The following is a 20,531-nucleotide window of genomic DNA, read 5'->3' as shown; positions in this document are numbered from 1 at the left end:
TGTTAAAATGCCACTTGACATCATGCCTAGATTGCAAAAATAGGGAGGGAGATGTGCTCGCTTTACTGGATAATAAATTTCTGGAACAAAATATTAAAATGGAATAATTGCCAGCTATTTGCTATTGCTGAATAATTGGAGAGAAAAAATAATAATGGAGAAAGACCTAGTTTCGCTATTATTCACTGTTTCACCAAACTAAGTATATTTTCTTTTTGTAAGTAAATTCTTAGCACCAAAGTAGCCAACTTTTCATATGCATACAGTGTTATACCTCTATTAGTAGTTCATTCTATATTCCTTCCTCAGATAAAAGTACACAGTAAAAGATGGTCATAAGTTAAATTTTTATTTTACTTTTTATTATGGATGGAATAATTATTTTGAGATCATTAAATGATATTAGATTGATTCATATTTAAGTTGATCTTAGAGCAGCACCCCTGAAAAATAGAAATTAAAACAATTTTGAGATTTTATCAAACGGATTTTATAAAAATCATGCTTTAATTACAGTGTTTGTCCTGTGATGATGAAAATATGTTTTCTTTGATTCAGATTGTAGCATCTTTCAACCTTTAAACATTAACTACCCACATCTGTAGACTGTACGGGTTTTGAGGATTTGCAAGCATATGCCTCCAACAGGCAAAAGTTAGAAGAGTTAATTTTATTTTAATTTGTTGAAGTGAGTTCTGCATTCTACCAAAAGTTGCTGCCCCCAAAAAGCAACGCCTGGGACAAGTTTTTTTATTTTATATTATTTTATTTTATTTTATTATTTTATTTTTTAGCATTATTTCTTCAAAATAGTGATATTCACATTGGAATTTATTTAATTTGAGTGACAGCCTCAACCTCTACTAGTATCTCTACCTAAGGGGCTATCTCAACAACTGTTTGGGCCAGAGAAACCATCAAAATTAAAAGTGATTTCATCCTCAATGTCATTGCTACACTGCAAACAAACAAAGAAGGAAGAGAGACAGCACACAAAGTTTACATAACAACAGAGAGAGGCAGCAATTGTGCTGAGAGAAATATATACCTTAGTCCCTTTTTGGGTAGTGTATTTCTGTCAAGCTGCATGCTGTTAAAACAAAGAAAATCCCTAAGGACATAATGTAAACAAAACTTCCAAATTACACATCCAACAAAAATGGTTCTCTGAACTACAAAAAATAATTTTTTGGTAACACACATATAATGCTTAACTAATTGAAAAAGGCCAACTAAAGGTGACAAGATGTCCATTCCCATTACACATATTGAGTTCCTTTCTAAGGCAGTACCAGTCAATGATCGTTTACTGATAGGATTACTAGAAAATAGATTAAATCATGTTAGCATAATTTTCCTCTGAATTCTATTGATTAAATACTATCTTAGTTTTTCCTTCGCTATGCAGCTGACTAGATTTTTGCTATGATATCACATGCAAAATAAGATAGACCTGCTCTGGCTAAGTTAGAGTGACAACTTCCAATGGACAGAGATGGTATAAAACATCATTTAATACTTATATTTTGTCTTCAAATTATTTTTAATAAAAAGGCATGTTTATTTCCCATTTACACATGTGAAGAAAGATATATGAGTCTTTGCTTAAAACTTAATTGTCTCTAGTATCATTTATTTAAATATTTTAATGAAATTAAGCAATACCATCTTTTAGAAATCATAAATTAGGTATTTAAAAGGCTGTACATTTTATCATCTCTATTTTAAGGAATTCACAATTGGTAACAAGAAGCAATGAAAACGTATGTCTAGCGAAAATGAGAAATGGCCTCTCTAAAAATACAGGAAGAGGATATCAACAACTAAGTGGGACAAGTCTAGGGATTTCTTTTATAATCTCTGGCATGTAGATAAGCAAAGTGTAAAATTAATTTAAAATGCAGAATTATAGCTTTCTTCCTTTAGGACCTCGAATGATCAAGATTAAATACACAGGGTATGCATAATGGGGATGATATAACATGAATGTAAAAAGACTGACTTGAAATTTAATCACTCAAACCAAAGCTAAAATGTTTTCTTCTATGTGTACTCCATTATTTAGCACTGCAAACAAAAGCATCCAAAGGCTTTATACAACTTTACTTTACTGGTAATGTCCATGTAAGGTAATTTCTAATATTATGTAGAGGCCAGTTACAGTATACATGTTGACTACAGAAGTTTTCTTAGTATTGTGGATAAACAAACAAAAGAAATCATATTGAACAAATATGAGAAATCTCCAAATATGAACCACATGTGCTAAGACATTTATGTGGTCATAAGTCATTTTAAGGATTACCTCTTTCCATGTGGACAAGTTAAAGTTTAATGCCACAAAGAATATTGAAAGTTGGTATTCTTCTGACAAACTCATCCAGTTGTATAAAAATTATATATTTATATGATGAAGAGCAATTTAATGAAAAAAATTAGAACAAATACATTTAAAGTTACCAAAATAATTTAAATCTTTATTTAGAAGTATGTTTGAATCTAGATAGTAATGATTTTAAAACATAGACAATTTCTGCAAACCCCCAAAGGTTGCAAACTCATATGCCAGCAAGGGCCAGAGAGGGCATGAAAATGAATGTGGTGGGGATTTTAGTCAACAGTCTGAAGCAGACAGTCACTGTCTGCCTAGAGCCAATACTTTCTGGGCAGAAATGTCAAGGCAGTGTTGCCAGATCTGACATTTAAAGACAAACCCTGAATTTGCAAAGTTGGTTACTACAAATTACGTTAAAAATTTAGTTGAGTCAGACACACGAAACAAAGCCCAAAACAAATATAGACCAGTTATGGCTCAATGGCCACCAATGACCTAGAGCAGCTGCAGAGAGAAAACTGTTAAAAAGTGTATTTTATTATTTTATTTAATTTAATGAAGAAGAATTTAAACAAAAATGAAAATCTATAGGAAAAGCTACCGATTTAAATATGAGTATCAAAGAAATCATCTAAAATTTGAGACAAACAGGTAAATCATGAACTTATATACGTCTTTATTATAGATCGCTAATTAACTTGCCTTAAAATATTTACATTAATACATTTTCTCTCGGGTGTAGCTCTTTGGTTTTCTTAGCATTTCTGACATTCTACTGATTAATTAATCATAATGAAGCCAGTATCACCCCCTAGATCTACTTTTCTCTTCAATAGGTCATAAACTTTCTTAAATATACTTGAAAGGATTAGAGCAATTTGCTATTGCTTACAGTTCTGTTGTCAATAAAACAAAAAGCCCAGTGTCTTATATCAAAATTTATTTTAATCTAGTAATTTACTGTAAGGTGCTAATTAATATTAATATTATATACTATAGCTATGTAGTTAACATGTATTTTTTTACAGCTTAATATTCATGAATGCATTTTATTAAGGCTCAAAGGCCAAACATATTTATCCAAAATTAAAGTTTATTTCAGAAAAAGTGTTTATTTGGTTGTTTTAATGTTAGAATATTCCCATTTTAAAAATTGGCCTATTTTGGGCTGGGTACCATAGCTCACACCTGTAATCCCAGCACTTTGGGAGGCCAAGTCGGGTACATCACTTGAAGTCATGAGTTCGAGACCAGCCTGGCCAACATGGTGAAACCTCATCTCTACAAAAAATACAAAAATTAGCCCAGCATGGTGGTCCGCTCCTATAATCCCAGCTACTCAGGCAGCTGAGGCATGAGAATTGCTTGAACTCGGGAAAGAGAGAATGCAGTGAGCCGAGATGGCACCATTGCCCTCCAGCCTGGGCGACAGAGCAAGGCTCCATTTCAAAATAAATAAATAACATAACATAACATAGCATAAATCAAATTGGCCTATTTCAAAGATTGAACATGTACAATAAATAAATCTGCTTAAAAAGAATAAGAAATTACATATTTTCTAGTGTATTTCTATAGTGAAAATCTTATTGACTTCAGTTAAAATATAGATTAGAGTAAAACATGAAAACTGCATTTTGGTTATAGCTATGTAACTAACCAATCTTACCATCTAGTTTTGATTTGAGAGTTACTTGGTTATAAATAGTTACTTGACTGTATTTCTGAATCTGGGATTAATGTCTAAATGCTGAAGAAATAGGTTGATGGCTAAATGGCCAACTTGTTGCAGATTATCTTTATAATTAAAAAATAACCAGTATTGTGGAAGGTAGTTGTGGTCAATAAATGATAACCTATTTGCAGTATGCTTGGTTTGGTTATCAACTTGATATTTAGAATCCTTACATATGAGCATACAATCTAGGATACATTCATTACAACTATAGGTTGTTAATGTATTTTAATATAATTTATTCATTAGAAGCTTTATAAATGACATGTGAAGATGCCCATTTACCTTAGAAGTGCTGAAACTAGAATCAAAGATTTTATAGGAAGCCTGACTTTTTAGGTGGAAAAATGAACCCTTACTGGTTTTTACGTATGCTGTCTATAACAGCATATAACAGCAAAACCATAGGGAAATGGTTACATTTTAGTTGCTGTTACTCAGCTGTTTGTCTTGGCTCAGTTTTTTTTCTTTATGAGGAAAAATGTATTTTGTAATCAGCAGCCCACCATAGCAAGCACGAATATTTTAGTTAGTGCTAAAATTATGTTATCATTGGAAAGCCCCATTTGCATGGCTGTCCCTGTCTCATTATTAGGCACGTAGGAAGAGGGATAGGAGCAATGTTTTGCTCTGGGTTTTGTATTTTACAAAGTCAAGAGAAAATGGGGAATTTCAAATTGGGACATCCTAGATTAAGGGGAAACTAGTGTAATGCAGAGAGTGTCTAGTTAAGGGCTTTAATTGATGTTTCAAAATATCATTCTGGGAGTAAGGCTGAAGGTCTAGAAAACAAATGCCAATGTCAATATCAGAGTTAAAAAATAAAAATAAAAAAAATAAAAATAAAACAGGGGAAGATATAGAAAGATATATCAGGTATTTTCTGTGACCAGTATTTCTTTCCACATGTGGCCAAGACCGTGTTTAAAGCTTTACTTGTGTCAAGAAACAAATAGCATTGCATTTATCAGGGAAAAAGAAGTGGTTTTAAGACATCTTCCTGGTGGTAAGAGTCAGTATCAGTATAACCAAGAAAGGATCACTTTGAGGAAAAAATTTAGAGTGATTTGCTCAAAAGGGACGCTTCACGATAAGCATATTAGGTAAGAAACGCCTTGTTATATCCTCCACTTTAAGTGTATATATATATATAGGATATATATATATATATCCAATGAGAAACACTTTGTAATATGATTACTTTTTAAGTGGTCTATTAAAAATGGCACTGGCACTATAATTTTCTCTAATAACTCATGTCTGACAATTGATTTCTTTTTTAACCAGGTCAACTAGGATTTCCCAGCAATCCATCTGCTATTTTTTCATAGAAGTACAAATGGAACAAATTTAACATATTGCTCTGAGCATAACTGTAGAATAATTTCAATTTGGTCTTTGAAAATGCTTAAGTCATCATAAGGAGCTAGTGTTGTTCTGAAGCTTAAGCCAAATCATTAAAATGTCTTCAGGAGACCTCATTCAATATCTATGTACATGCCTTGAATTTTATTCACATTGCCTACTGGGTATAAATGTATGCATTCACATTAACAAAATTATCCACTCACTCTACCTTTAATGATTTTATTCCTCTGTAAATTTGGTAATAAGAGCAAATGAAAGGCCCAGTTGCATCAGTCTTACATCCTTTTGCACAGGGGCACTCACAGTGAAATCAAGGGAATTTAATGGGGTGGGGGGTAGGCATAGTGCAGGGAAGAGGGGGAGGATGTTATCAATGCCTCCAGGAAAGCTCACCTTTCTGAGAGAGTAGATCTCACACTACCCGTTCTCATGAGCAGGCTCTGGACCTCGTGAGTGCCTGTGGTCAGTCCAGACAAGGAGCCATGATGGCTGAGGGGGAGGTCAATGGACTCAGAGCTCGTGTGGAGGCTAGTCATGGACTGGTAGCTCGGAGTGTCCTTGCTGCCTGCAGAGGAACTGCTCATATTGGCAGCCCACACGAGACCACCTGATGTGAAAGAGTGAACCGATGCTGGGCTGGAGGCCAACGAGTGACTTAAGCTTATAACATCTGTAGTTAAGTCTGAGGGTTTATTGAAGAGAGGGCTGCTGCTGCCGCTTAGCCCACCAGCACTGCCCATGCTGCCCGTACCGGACGACGGTGACTCCAGACTGCCTTGCCGCGCTAATGTGGTACTAGGGCTGGGCATTACTGAGGAAGATTTCACACCCTCAGTATTAGGTGCAGAGGCAGATTTGCCACCTGCCTTGGCACCAAACAACCTAAAAGAAAAACAAATAACAACTTCAGTTGTTCCAAGAAGCTAATATCCACATTTAATATTTAGGGTTACAGTACACAGAGCCAAGTGTGCTTTGGTGTACTGAACTACAAAGCACTTCCTGTCTCTATGTTAATGAACTTTTATAAGCTTGGACTTCCTTATCAAGTGCGGAAAATCTCTCATATAAGGGTAGGTCAGTACTGGGCTGCTACTAGGGAAAGAGGGGAAGTGGGTGGAACAAAAGTAAGTCAAACATGAAAACCCCTGGTTTTCATAATTTAAGTGATCATGAGACTTTCACTCAAATTCAGTAGTTTGACCATACTTGCTGTTACCTATTTACAGAACCATTATAATGAAACAACTTCTACGCATTCGATAGACAACACTTAAATGACTTCTTCTCTTGTTTTTTTATTTTTAATTTTTTAAACAGTTTATTCAAAATCTAGAAGGAACGCTTAAGGCAAGTTTAGGAGTTGTGTTGAGTACCTGGTGGCCTGAGTGACTGTCAGGGAGCAGGTGGTTGGAAACAATATTGACATTGTCGGCAACAAGTCAGTTTGTCTGTATTTTCCCCAGCAGAGGCCAAAGGGTTTTATGTTAGTTGCCAGAGCTATTCAAATACTTTTTTTTAAAATAGTGATTTGAAACAGAGCTGGTGCTGTTAGATTTTGGAGTTCAGTTTAGAAAACATTTTAGTTTTGTAAATGAAGCAGATGGTAGAATCAAATTTATGTAAATATGGAAATACAATGATATGAAGTAATGGCATAATGATTACTAATTAAGTTGCAATGAAATCCATATTTCCTAGAGCAAAATATTTTATGACGAATATGAGAAATTGTTTCATAGGTAATGGGCCACAGGAGGGCACTATTTGCTTTTACTTAAGAAACAGAAATATTTAGTCTCCCTATAAGCCATAATTCATTCTTCCCAATGAGAATCAGTTTTTTGAAAAGACAGTTCTGCAGCATTAATATTTCTACTGATGAATAAAACCTTTAGGTTTTTCAAACAATCAGGTATCTGAAATTGCTTTATTGTAAAAATAAATGTTTCAAAATCCTTCATTTCCAAGATATCAAAGTTCTGGGTTGAGTCAACAGAATAAAAACAAACATTAAAAATATTGAACCCATAATTAACTATAAGCCACACTCTACCATTTTGCAGATGAGAAAACAGACCCAGAGAGGTTTAGATATTTGCCCCCAATTTTTAACTGCATTTATTTTCCTACCACTTAAAAACACATGGGTATTTAAAAACAGTGATATCTTAGAGCAGAACTTCACATATTTAAAACCAAAAACAATCCAGGAACAGAAACCAAGACATGATCCTTACCAGAGTCATGTCAAAGAAAGCAGATGAAGAGTTAGAAAGCTTAGCCCACTCTTCAGTGGTGATACTGTACCAAATATTGGAATCGTTTCCAATTCTGTCATATCTTGATTGTCTTTAATGTGTCAAGCTATGATACTGTATAAGTCTGTCCAATGTAATCCATTACAAGGAAAACAACTTCATCTACATTTATGATCACCAACTTACTAAGAGCCAGCAAGAAAATGACACTGGAAATGAATGCCAACAGTCATAAAAACCTATTTGGTTGTAATTTTTAATGTGAAAAGGAGGAACGGAAATCTATAGAAATTTTACAAGCTACTACTTTGCCTTATCACTACATTTAGAGATATTACCATCAGTTTTTAAGTCTCTTAGATGTTGTTTGTGTTGCTAATATTACAATGACAGTGAAATTTTGAAGTTTGACTGTTTCTCACAATGAGAACTATTTTTTTGTTAACTGTTTATATAAGCTTCATAGAACTCACTGTGTACTTTAAAGAATTCTAAGATATATATGTACCTTATATGTATTTAGAATATATATATATACACACACACACAATTTATATGTAATACATTTGTCTAACACATCCTTATCCTTTATATTTTTCAGCATCATTTTATACATCCTTACCTTCGAAATGTGGGTGAGGCAATATCTGGATACTTGGATCCTGGCTGCCTGAGACCTTGTGCACCACAGGCGCTGGCAGAAGTGGGGCTGGATTTGGGGGAACCTGACAAAGAAACACTTTCTGAATCTGAGACTGCTACTTTTTCCTTTTCCTTGTCTGTTTGGTTGACGGTGACAGGACTTGAGCGCCCTGACCCAATTTTAGTTGGTTCTCTCAGTTTTGAGGTGGTGGCCCCAGCAGACTTGCTGCTGACGTTGGAATCAATACTGCTGGTACTGGATCTGTGGCCACCTCGGCCAGGAATGCCACTGGTGCTGGACTTTGAAGGGCGGGGCAAGCTGCGATATTGTAGGGTAGTCTTTGAGCTAACATGTAGCACAACATCATCCTGATTCTGTGAACCGTCCAAACTGGTTTTTCTCCCTGCATTTGACTTCCCGCCAATGGCAGCAGATTTTGGAATTTTGCCCAGTGTTGCAGAGCCACTTGTTATGGTTGCTCCACTGCTAGTGATCATGGCAGATGACCCTACTCCACTTGGTTTCTTAAAGCCAAAGGAGCTGGTGGCAGTCGATCTTCCAATGCCTGAGGGGGGCTTTTTCCCTTCATCTCCACTGCTTTTTCCTGCATCTGAAGGAGACCTTTGTAGAGATGATCCTTTTAGGGGAGCTTTTCCTTTCTCAGACGCTTTGGCATCATCGGTTTTCCCTAATTAATGAGAAATACAAATATGTGTGCCTGTACAGTTTGATATCACCACACTTCATGAAAACAATGTGTAAAATGTGAATGCTTCTTTACATTTCTTCCCTTCCTAAATGTATTGCCTTAGATCAATATTCTAACATATTGAGAGGACTGAGTGCATCGCTACAAAAATTTGGCTGTTAGAAGAAACATTATGAGAGACAGAAGAGATAAAATGAAAACATATGTTTTGCTATTTGTTAATGTCTTTTATTTTGCAACTCTCTTTAAAAGGACAGCACTTAAGCCTATCAAGCTAATTACTAGAAAAAGAATTCATTTGAATATCTGTGAGATGATCACATTTGGAGAACCCTGTTAATTAGTGCTTCAGGTGGCACTATTTCTAATTAGGCACTATTCTAAAAATAGGGGGAGAGTCTTTTTTAAAAAGTATGGTACAATTTTGAAGAATTATTTTATTCTCTTCTTTCCTGAAGTCTAATACACAGACAATGTTTCAAATCTCCAGCATTCCAACTGATTAGTGTCATTGCTTTTTCCTCTCAGAGTCTGCAGTGAAATTCAGTGGCATATTTAGGGTAAAAATTCCAAACTTTCATTAAGAACTCAGAACAACAATGACAGAACTTTATTGTTGCTTTAGCAACCTAATCTTATTTTCCTATGACCAGAAATAACTCTGGCAAAGTAAGGCATCCAGCACCCTTAGTTTGTGAGGGGGCTCTCCAGAGAATGCCTAGATATAGGCCCTACTTGGGCTTCTATGACGAGTTTGTGACATGTAGATAAAAAATCTATTTAACTATTCAACTCCATGTTTAATATGGATAAGCATTTGATATTTTAGAAATGCTATTGTTAGAGAAAACAAAGACTGAATGGAAACAATAAAGTAAAGCACTTTTGCATAACAGCTGCCAAACGACAAGCCTACCAGGAGTTTTGAGCACACTTGTTCCAGCTTTCTGCCTAGATTGTGCCCCTCCTTGGGCAGACATGCCTCTTCTCCAGGAACCTGTCTGTGAAACAGATAGGGAAGCTTTCTGCCCTGCCTTCTCGGGGTCTTCAGGAAGTCCAGAGGACACAGTCTTCCACTTGCCACCAGCATCCCCATGGCTGTCAAAATCTTCTTCTGGTTTTTTCAGTTCCTCAGGACTATCCCAGGTCTCGTCTGCGGTGGAGCGTTTCTCTGAATCTGTCTTCAGCTATAAAGACAAATATTACAGAAAAACTTCATGTAGAAAAATTTATAAAGTGTGAATTAAGGCAATGAAATGTATTTTCAGATAATTGGATAAATCCAGAGATTCTATTTTGATCTATCTTCACTTAAATTTTATTAATTTTAGCCACATAATTCCCACTTGCAGATATTAGAGAATGTCAGAATAAGTATGTACAGAAAACACCAATTAAACGCTACAGAAAGGTAGAAATTTTCTATATCAAATGTAGTAAGAAGTAGTAAGACGAGCTAGAACTTAATGATGTAATGTCCATTTTTGATTTATCATTCACATGAGATCCAGTGATGTATTTCAGCGATCATAGAAAATTAATCAAGAACTATCTAAAATTAGACTATGAAAATACTTGTTGGATTTTTAAACAAATATATCAATATTATAAGGAGAGATATGGCAACATAAATCTTTCTGAATTAGATTGTAATCAATTGAATATATATTATATTAAGTATTGATATGTTACTATTATATTATATTAATATAGGATTATATATATTAATATATACATACCATATAACTTGGTGGTGTTATCTATACAAATATAGTAATTCATTATTAATATATTAAATATATAAAATATATTTATACAATATATAAAATATATCTATTTATATATTGTGTATGTTTTATATTTGTATTTATATAATATGTAATATAAATAATATAATATATACAGATATAAAATATATTAAGTATATATAAATATATACTCATATATGATATATAATATATTAACAATAAATATATATGTACAGATAACTATACCAACATGCTATATGGTACATATATTACATATATATAACATATATATTACATATATATATAACACACACATATATATATATGTAAGCTGCTTCTGTTTATTCAAAATTGGCTGAAGTGCACATTGTTGTTCCTCCTAAGGGTTGTGGCTTTAGGAAAGACTAAGATTAAAGACACTTCAGGGTTCAGGAGTGGCAAAGGGAGTCCCTATTATCTCTGCATTTTCCAATGTCTGTAATAATTTTGGACTAAGAGCTTGTGCTATACCTTAATCTAATATTAAGTAATTTGGGGGAAGAAACTGGCAGAAACACTGGAAAAAGAAAGGCGATAATTCTCACCTGAGTGTTTTTCCTGGAGGGGACGGTGATGTTGGAGTAAGAGCTGACAGAGGATGTGTTCAGGTCATCAGTGCTAATGTTATCAAGCGTGTCACTGAGACCACTACTCACTGAACTGCTGTCATCCCAGCTAAAGGCAAGACATGAAAGAGCAGTGAATCAAACACAGGATGCACAACGCAAGTCACCTACATTTCCATACAACCTTCACAATGTATTATTAAGACAATCTGTTTTTTTTTTTTAATCTTATGAAAAGTCATTTACTTCCCATTTTGGGAAAATCATATGTATATGAACAGAGGGTCTACCTGAGAATAACCTTATCTGACATTTAGAAAGAATCAGTGTCTAGAACAGCATCCACATTCCAGAAGAATGTGTATGGAATGAATGAAATCACTGATACAAGTACTGCAGGATATCATGAAAGAATAATATTACAGCTGACTTTTTTATCTCTAAAAATTGAACCAGGAATCATAAAGCATGTACAAATTTATTCTTTGTTCTAAAAATCAAAGACCTGTGCTGTAGTCAGAACCAGAAAATCATTAATCATTATTCCTCCTAGCTTAGGAACTACTTTCAATCATTCACAGAGTCTTATTGGATGAGTCTCATTATTCTTTGATCACCAAGAATATTGAGATTCATTCAATTATAGCATCTCTCCTGCTATCCCTCACATTTCCATCCGTGATAACATACAGTATCCTCTTATCTGGCCTTCATGCTTTTCATCTTTCCCAATAAAACTTTTTCTGCTAACATGGAGTCACTGATCAAAAATTCACATCTGGCCATGTCACAACCTTGCTCAATATCCTTCAAAGATTTCTCCTTTCCCAAACAGTGGTTACTAAAATGAAATGCCCCTGTGCCACACAGTGCACAAGCAAATCGATCTGAAATATAAGAGAAATAGTTGAAATTCTGAATATAGTCATGTATTACATATTGTACTAACTAACTGTATTGTTACATACTGTATTAACAACAGGGACATGTTTTGAGAAATGCATCATTAGGTGATTTTGTTCACGGTGAGAATGTCATAGAGTGTACTTATACAAACCTAGATGGTATAACTTAACTACACACCTAGGCTATGTGGTATAGCCTGTTGCTCCTAGGCTAGAAATGTGTACAGCATGTTACTGTACTGAATACTGCAGGCAACTCTAACACAATGGTAAGCATTTGTGTATCAAAACATGTCTGAACAAAGAAAAGGTACAGGAAAAATATGTTATTATAATCTTATGGGACCACAGTAATATATGTGGTCCTTCAATGACCAAATAACTGAAGTGTCATTCTATGGCACATGACTACATATTTATTTTTAATCTAAAGAAGGATAAATTAAATAGGCTGTATTAATATCACATGGAGGATAACATAGGCACCTTCATTTAGTGAATGCATTAGATTATGCAGAAATAATGTTGAATAAGCAGCATAAGCTGAAGGAAAATGAGAACTCCACAATGAAAAGGTGGACCCCAGTTCTCTCACTTACTGGCTGGTTCTCAGCTTATTGTGATGTATAGTCTTTATTAGTAGCATGAGAATAAACTAATACAGTAAATTGGTACCAGGAGTGGGGCACTGCTGTAAAGATACCCTTACCTATGCTCTCTCAAATTAATCCATGCACACTGAATAAACACATTATATACAGACAAAAGCTAAGTCTCATAAAATGGACACATGGATTAAAAAGGCACCTGTAAATAATCTGTACATTGAAGAGAATATTCATCATGAAAGCACAAACTACAAAGAAATGGTAAACTGATACTTTATCTAGTCTTCTATATGTACTTTAAGAGTTACATCATAAGTCCAAAATAATGGTAATGTATTTAGATCACATATGAAGTCAACTAAAATGTAATTATCAGAAAAAAGAGAAAATTAAATTTATAGAATTATTGTTAAGACTGATTCCTCCCTAGGTGTATATTTTGCTTGAAGTTTTAGCTGCTGAGAGCATAATGCATCATAATTACCAATGACATAACTCAGACTATCAATAACAATTATATTTTTAATAAGAGCAAAATGGTATCTTGCACTACTATAGCAAATATCTATCATCTGTGGTTGCTCAAATCTTTTAAAAATTTTCCCCACATCTTAATTTGATAAACTCTCATTCATGACTGACATGGTTTGGCTGTTTTCACACCCAAATCTCTTCTTGAACTGTAGTTCCCATAATCTTCATGTGAGTTCTCATGAGATCTGATGATTTATAAGGGTTTCTTCCCCCCTTCTGCTCATTCTTCTCCTCCCTGCCACCATGTAAAGAAGGATGTGCTTGTTTCACCTTCCACCATGATTATGTTTCCTGAGGACTCCCCAGCCATGCTGAACTGTGAGTCAATTAAACCTCTTTTCTTTATAAATTACCTAGCTTTGGGTATGTCTTTATTATCAGCATGAGAATAAACTAATATAGTAAATTGGTACCAGGAGTGCGGCATTGCTGTAAAGATACTCAAAAATGTGGAAGTAATTTTGCAACTGGGTAACAGGCAGAAGTTGGAACAACTTGGAGGTCTCAGAAAAAGACAGGAAGATGTGGGAAAGTTTGAAACTTCCTAGAGACTTGTTGAATGGCTTTGACCAATATGCTGATAATGATATGGACAATGAAATCCAGGCTCAGGTGGTCTCAGATGGAAATGAAGAGCTTGTTGGGCACTGGAGCAAAGGTGACTCTTGTTATGCTTTAGCAAAGAGACTGGTGGCATTTTGCCCCCACCCTAGAGATCTGTGGTACTTTGAACTTGAGAGAGATAATTTAGGGTATCTGGTGGAAGACATTTCTGAGCAGCAAAGTGTTCAAGATATGATTTGGGTGCTGTTAAAAGCATTCAGTTTTATGTTTCCACAAAGATATGGTTTGGAACTGGAACTTATTTTTAAAGGGGAAGCAGAGCATAAAAGTTTTAAAAATTTGCAACCTGATGATGCAATAGAAAAGAAAAACTCATTTTGTTAGAAGAAATTCAAGCCTGCTGCAGAAATTTACATAAGTAACAATGAGCCCAATATTAAAAGACAATAGGGAAAATGTCTCCAGGGCATGTCAGAGACTTTAGTGGCAACCCTACTCACTGCAGGCTGAGGGAAAAATTGTTTCGTGGGCTGGGTCCAGGGCCCCCCTGCCATATGCAGCATAGGGACTTGGTGCCCTGCAACCCAGTTGCTCCAGCTTTGGCTAACAGGGGCCAAGGTACAGCTAAGGCCATGGCTTCAGAAGGGGAAAGCCCCAAGCTCTGCCAGCTTCCACAGGATGTTGAGCCTACATTTGCACCATCAACATTTGAGGTCTGGAAACCTCCACCTACATTCCAGAAGATATAAGTAAATGCTCGGATGTTCAGGCAGAAGTTTGCTGTAGGGGTGGAGCCCTCATGGTGAACCTCTGCTAGGGCAATGTGGGAGGGAAATTGTGGGATCAGAGCCCCCACACAGAGTTCCCACTGGGGTACTGCCTAGTGGAGCTGTGAAATGAAGGCCACCATCCTCCAGGCCACAGAATGGTAGATCCACCTACAGCTTGCACCCATGTCCCTGGAAAAGCTGAAGGCACTCAACACTAGCTTGTAAAAGCAGCCTAGAGGGGGTTCTGTACCCTGCAAAGCCACAGAGGTGGAGCTGCCCAAAGCCGTGGGAGCCCACCTCTTGCATCATCATGACCTAGGTGTGAGATATGAAATCAAAGGAGATAATTTTGAAACTTTAAGGTTTAATGACGGCCCTATTGGATTTTGGACTTCCGTGAGGCCTGTAGCCCCTTGGTTTTGGCCAATTTCTCTCATTTGGAATGTGTATATTTACCCAATGACTGTACCCCCTTTGTATCTAGGAAGTAGCTAACTTGCTTTCGAATTTACAGGCTCATAGGCAGAAGGGACTTGCCTTGTCTCGGATGAGACTTTGGACTTGGACTTTTGTGTTAATACTGAAATGTGTTAAGACTTTGTGGGGGACTGTTGGAAGGGCATGATTGTGTTTTGAATTGTGAGAACATGAGATTTGGGAGGGGTCAGAGGTAGAATTAAATAGTGTGGCTGTGTTCCCACCCAAATCTCATCTTGAACTGTAGTTCCCATAATCCCCATGTGTTGTGGGAGGGGCCTGGTGGGAGGTAATTGAATAATGGGGGCAGTTACTCTAATTGTGTTCTCGTGAGAGTGAGTTCTCATGGGATTTGGTACTTTTATAAGGGGCTTTCCCCCTTTTACTCATTATCTTTCCTGCTACCATGTGAAGGACATGTGTGCTTCCCCTTCCCCCATGACTATAACTTTCCTGAGGCCTCCCCAGTCATGTTGAACCGTGAGTAAATTAAACCTCTTTCTTTCATATTATATTGTATTTGTATATGTTGAACAAAGATACTGTATGTTGAACAACACATACAGTATCTTTTCACAGGAATATATGCATATAAATTATAAAAACACAAATATACACACTTTGATGACCATTGTCTAAAGTAAAGCTCAGACTCTTTGAAAAGACATATATCAAGAGAATGAGAAGACAATCCACAAACTGGAATTTTTTTCCCCCAAAAGACATATATTTTGGGTGAATAAAGCAACTGAAAACTTGTTTTTTCAATGTGTTTATATAATTGTACATTCTTATCACAAAGAATGAGAATTTCAGTTGCTCCATATCCTTGTCAATACTTGGTATTGTCAGTCTCTGTAAAAGCCTATCTAGTAATATCTCCTTACCATTTTATTTTGCATTTCTCTGATGACTAATGATGTTGAACATTGTCACATGTTTTTATTAGAAATTTGTATATATTTTTGGTGACATGTACTTTCAAATCCTTAGACCACATATTTATTGAGTTGTCTTAATATTATAATAATTTTTCTAATTTTTTGGATTTTAGTGAATTTTATTTCATTCTACATGGCATTAACATAAACAAGAAGTGGTTCTTATAGTAGTATTGACTTAATGCCTATCCACCTGAGTTAACATTGTCAGTGAATGATACTGGATTAGTATTTTATTATTTTTATTTGTACAAATTTAAATGTTACATGTATATAGTGCATAGTGATTTTGTTACATGTATATAATTGCATAGTAATCAAGTATTAAGGTGTTCATCACCTGAGTATAATAAATTTTGTTAACTGTAGTCACTGTACTCTGTTATCAAGCATTAAATTTATTTCTTTTAACTGTATGTTTATACCTTTTAACTCTCTTTTCTTCATCTTCCCTCCTACCCTCCATTCATCCTTTCCAGTCTCTGTTTCCTACCTACCTTTCCATTCTCCACCTCCATGTAATCAAGTTATTTAGCTCCTACATCTAAGTGAGAACATGTGATATTTATCTATTTGTGCTTAGATTATTTCACTTAAGATAATGAACTCCAGTTTCAACCATGCTGCTGCAAATGACAGGATTTCATTCTTTTTAATGGCAGATAGTCTTCCAATTCTATGTAACCTATATACAGAAATGGAATATGTATAATGGAATATAAATATTAGAACATGTAGAAAACATTATATATATGTGTGTATATACATGTGTGTGTGTATATATATATATGGCTTTATTTCTGAGCCTTCTATTCTATTCCATTTGTCTACAAATGCTGTGGTGTTTTGGTTACTATAGCTTCCAGCTTTGTTCTTTTTTTATTTTTTTTATTTGTACAAATTGATAAAATCCATGTGCAATTTTGTTACATGCATAATTGCATAGTGGTTAAGTCAGGACCAGATTTGTTCTTTATGTTCAGAATTGCTTTGGCTATTTGGGCTCTATTTTCATTCCATAGAAATTTTAGGATTATTCTAATTCTATGAAATATGACATTGGTAATTTGTAGAAATTGCATTGAATGTGGAAATTGTTTTGGCAAGTATGGTCATTTTAATGATATTAATTCTTTTGATCCATAAACATGGGATGTTTTTCAGTTTGTTTGTTTAATCTTTAATTTCTTTCATCAGTATTTTGTAGTTTTTCATGTAGAGAACTTTCACTTCCTTGATTTATTCCCAGGTATTTTAATTTTTTGTAACTAATTTAAATGGGATCACTTTCTTGATTTCTTGCTTAGATATTTTATTATTGGGGCATAGAAATGCTACTGACTTTTGTATTTTGATTTTGCATCCTGAAACTTTACTGAATTAATTAATCAAATCTAAGAGGCTTTTGCTGGAGTTTTTAGTATTTTCTAGACACAAAACCATATCATCAGCAAAGAGGATTTCTTTCCAATTCAGATGCTTTTTATTTCTTTTGCTTGTCTGATTGTTTTGGCTAGGACTTCTAGTACTATGTGGATACGAGTGGTGATAGTTTGCATCCTTGTCTTGTTCCGGTGCTTAGAGGAAAGCCTTAAACTTTTTCCCATTCTGTATGATATTAGCTCTGAGTTTGTCACATATGGCCTTTATTATGTTGAGGTATGTTTCTTCTATGCCAAGTTTAGAGTTTTTATCATGAAGAGATGCTGAATTTTATCAAAATTTTTTTCTGCATCTATTGAGATGATCATATATTCATTTGTCTTATACTCTGTGAAAATGCTTATCATGTTTATTGATTTGTTTATGTTGAGTTATACTTGTATCCTTGATACAAACCCCACTGGATTGTGGTATATTATCTTTTTGATGTGCTGTTGGATTCAGTTTGCTAGTATTTTGTTGATGATTTTTGCATCTGTGTTCATCATGGATATTGGCCTGTAGTTTTGTTTTTGTGGTGTCCTTGTCAGGTTTTGGTTTCAAGGTGACACTGGTCATGTAGAATGAGCCAGAGAGAATTCCTTCCTCTGAGTTTTTGGAATAGTGTCAAGAGGACTGGTATTCTTCTTTGCATGATTGGTAGAATTAGGCTGTGATTTTATCTGGTCCGAGGCTTTAAAAAAGTTGGGAGACGTTTTTATTACTGATTCAATTTTGCTACTCATTATTGATATGTTCAGGTTTTCTATTTCTTCCCGATTCAACACCTTGGTAGGTTGTATGTTTCTAGGAATTTATCTATTTCTCTATATTTTCCATTTTTTAGAATATAGTTGTTCATAATAGTCTCTGATGATTATTTTTATTTCTGTGCTGTCAGTTGTAACGCCTCCTTTATTGTTTTTGATTTTGTTTATTTGGATATTCTGTTTCCTTGCTTAGTCTATCCAGTGGTTTATCAATCTTATTTATCTTTTTGAAAAACCAAATTTTGGTTTTGTTCATCCTTTGTATTGTTTTAGTCTCTATTTGATTTAGTTATTTTCTGATCTTTATTATTGCTTTTCTTCTGCTGATTTTGGGTGTGATCTGTTCTCGGTTTTCTAGTTTCTTCAGGCTCATTGTTACGTTGCTAAGTTTTAAATATTTCTACTTTTTCAATGTAAACATTTATTGCTATAAACTTCCCTCTTAGCACTGCCTTTGCTGTATCCCACTGGTTTTGATATGTTGTGTTTCAATTTTTATTTGTTGCAAGAATGTTTTGATTTTCAGCTTAATTTATTCCACAGGGGTCTGAGAAGATATGTGATGTGATTTCAACTTTTAAAAAACTGTTGAGACCTGATTTGTGGCCTCATATATGGTGGTCTATCTTGGAGAGTGTTTCATGTACTAATGACAAAAATTTCGTGTTGCAGTGGTTGGATGGAATGTTTTGTAAATGTCTGTTAGGTCCATTCAGTCTAAAATCTAGTTTAAATATAAAATTTATTGGTTGATTTTTGGTCTAGATTATCTGTCTAATACTTAGAGAGGAGTGTTAAAGTTCTCCACTATTATTGTATTGCAGTCTGTTTCTCTCTTTAGGTCTGATACTTGCGTTGTGGATCTGAGTTCTCTAGTGTTGAATGCATATACATTTAGAGTTGTTATGTCCTATCGCTGGGTTAATCTCATCATTATATAATAACATCCTTTGTCTTTTTTATTTTACTCTTTTTGACTTAAAGTCTGTTTGATCTAATGTAAGTATAGCTACTCCTGCTCACTACTGATTTCCACTTGCAAGGAATATCTTTTACTATTCTTTTACTTTCAGTCTATGTATGCCTTGACTGGTAAGGTAAGTTTCTTGTATATAGGTGGATCATACAGTTTTATCCATTCAGGTATTTCATAACATTTATGTCGAGAATTTAATTCATTTACATTCAAAGTGATTATTAATATGTGAGGCTTGCTGTTATATTGTTGTTTATTGGTTGTCTTATATATTTTTGTTCCTTTCTTTTTCCCTTACTGTTTGTCATTGTGGTTAGATTTCTCTGGTGGTGACATTTGATATCTTTCTTTAGTTGCTTACAAGGGAGTTTTATACTTTCATGCATTTTCATGATGATAAATGTCATCCTTTTACTACCAGGTTCCAGACCTCCCTTGAGCATTTATTGTAGGTCCAGTCTAGTAGTAACAAATTACCTCACCATTTTCTTGTCTGAGAAATATTTTATTTCTCCTTCATTTATGAAGGATAAGTTTGTGAGCTGTAGTATTTTAGGCTGACAGTTTGTTTTTTTTTTTTCTTTAAGCACTTGGAATATATCATCCTATTCTTTCTGGCCTGTAAAGTGTCTGCCAGAAATCTGCTGTCACTTTTACTTTATAGGTTATCATACACTTTTCTCTTGCTGTTTTTAGAATTTATTCCTTATCTTTGACTTTAAACAGTCTGACTATAATGTGCTGTGTACAAGACCTTTTTGCATTTTATCTGCCTGGGGACCATTGAGCTTCCTGCATCCCAAATATCTAAAACTCTTGCCAGACTTTGGAAGTTTTCATATATTATTTAATTAAGTGGGTTTTCTACTCTTTTCTTTGTCTTTTCACTCTTGGGGATATCCATAATTCATATATTTGGTCACTTCAATGTTATCCCAAATGTGATGAAGGATTTAATTATTCTCTTTTAATTTTGTCTGACTAGATTTATTTCAGAAGATCTGTCTTTACCTTCTGAGATTCTTCTGGTTGATGGAAGATATTGTTGAAGTTTTCAAGTGTATTTTGCGTTTTCTTCAATAAATCCTTCAGTTCCATTAGTTTTTTCAGTTCTATTTTTATTAGTTTTTTTAAATCTGTTTTGTGAATTTCTCATTCAC

At 34.6% G+C, this 20,531-nt stretch overlaps 1 protein-coding gene across 4 annotated transcripts in view; it reads right to left on the bottom strand.

Annotated features, from left to right (window-relative positions):
- Nucleotides 1-20,531, bottom strand: part of NAV3 (neuron navigator 3) — a 385,886-nt gene that overhangs the window by 85,716 nt on the left and 279,639 nt on the right. For 2 of the 4 annotated variants that reach the window (XM_028829741.2, XM_028829742.2), the window contains exons 13-17: nt 11,384-11,513; nt 9,968-10,238; nt 8,322-9,030; nt 5,832-6,320; nt 1,049-1,090 (exon numbers count right to left, since the gene is read on the bottom strand). In XM_028829741.2, coding sequence (XP_028685574.2) covers nt 1,049-1,090; nt 5,832-6,320; nt 8,322-9,030; nt 9,968-10,238; nt 11,384-11,513 — 1,641 coding nt within the window. The remainder of the gene's footprint in view (nt 1-1,048; nt 1,091-5,831; nt 6,321-8,321; nt 9,031-9,967; nt 10,239-11,383; nt 11,514-20,531) is intronic. The other 2 variants (XM_077953206.1, XM_077953207.1) reach the window with 2 other exon arrangements.

Source organism: Macaca mulatta, chromosome 11 (genome assembly GCF_049350105.2).
Source record: "Macaca mulatta isolate MMU2019108-1 chromosome 11, T2T-MMU8v2.0, whole genome shotgun sequence".
Taxonomy (NCBI): domain Eukaryota; kingdom Metazoa; phylum Chordata; class Mammalia; order Primates; family Cercopithecidae; genus Macaca; species Macaca mulatta.
The sequence above is the reverse complement of the archived record's forward strand: the minus strand, read 5'-3'. Positions and strand labels throughout refer to the sequence as shown.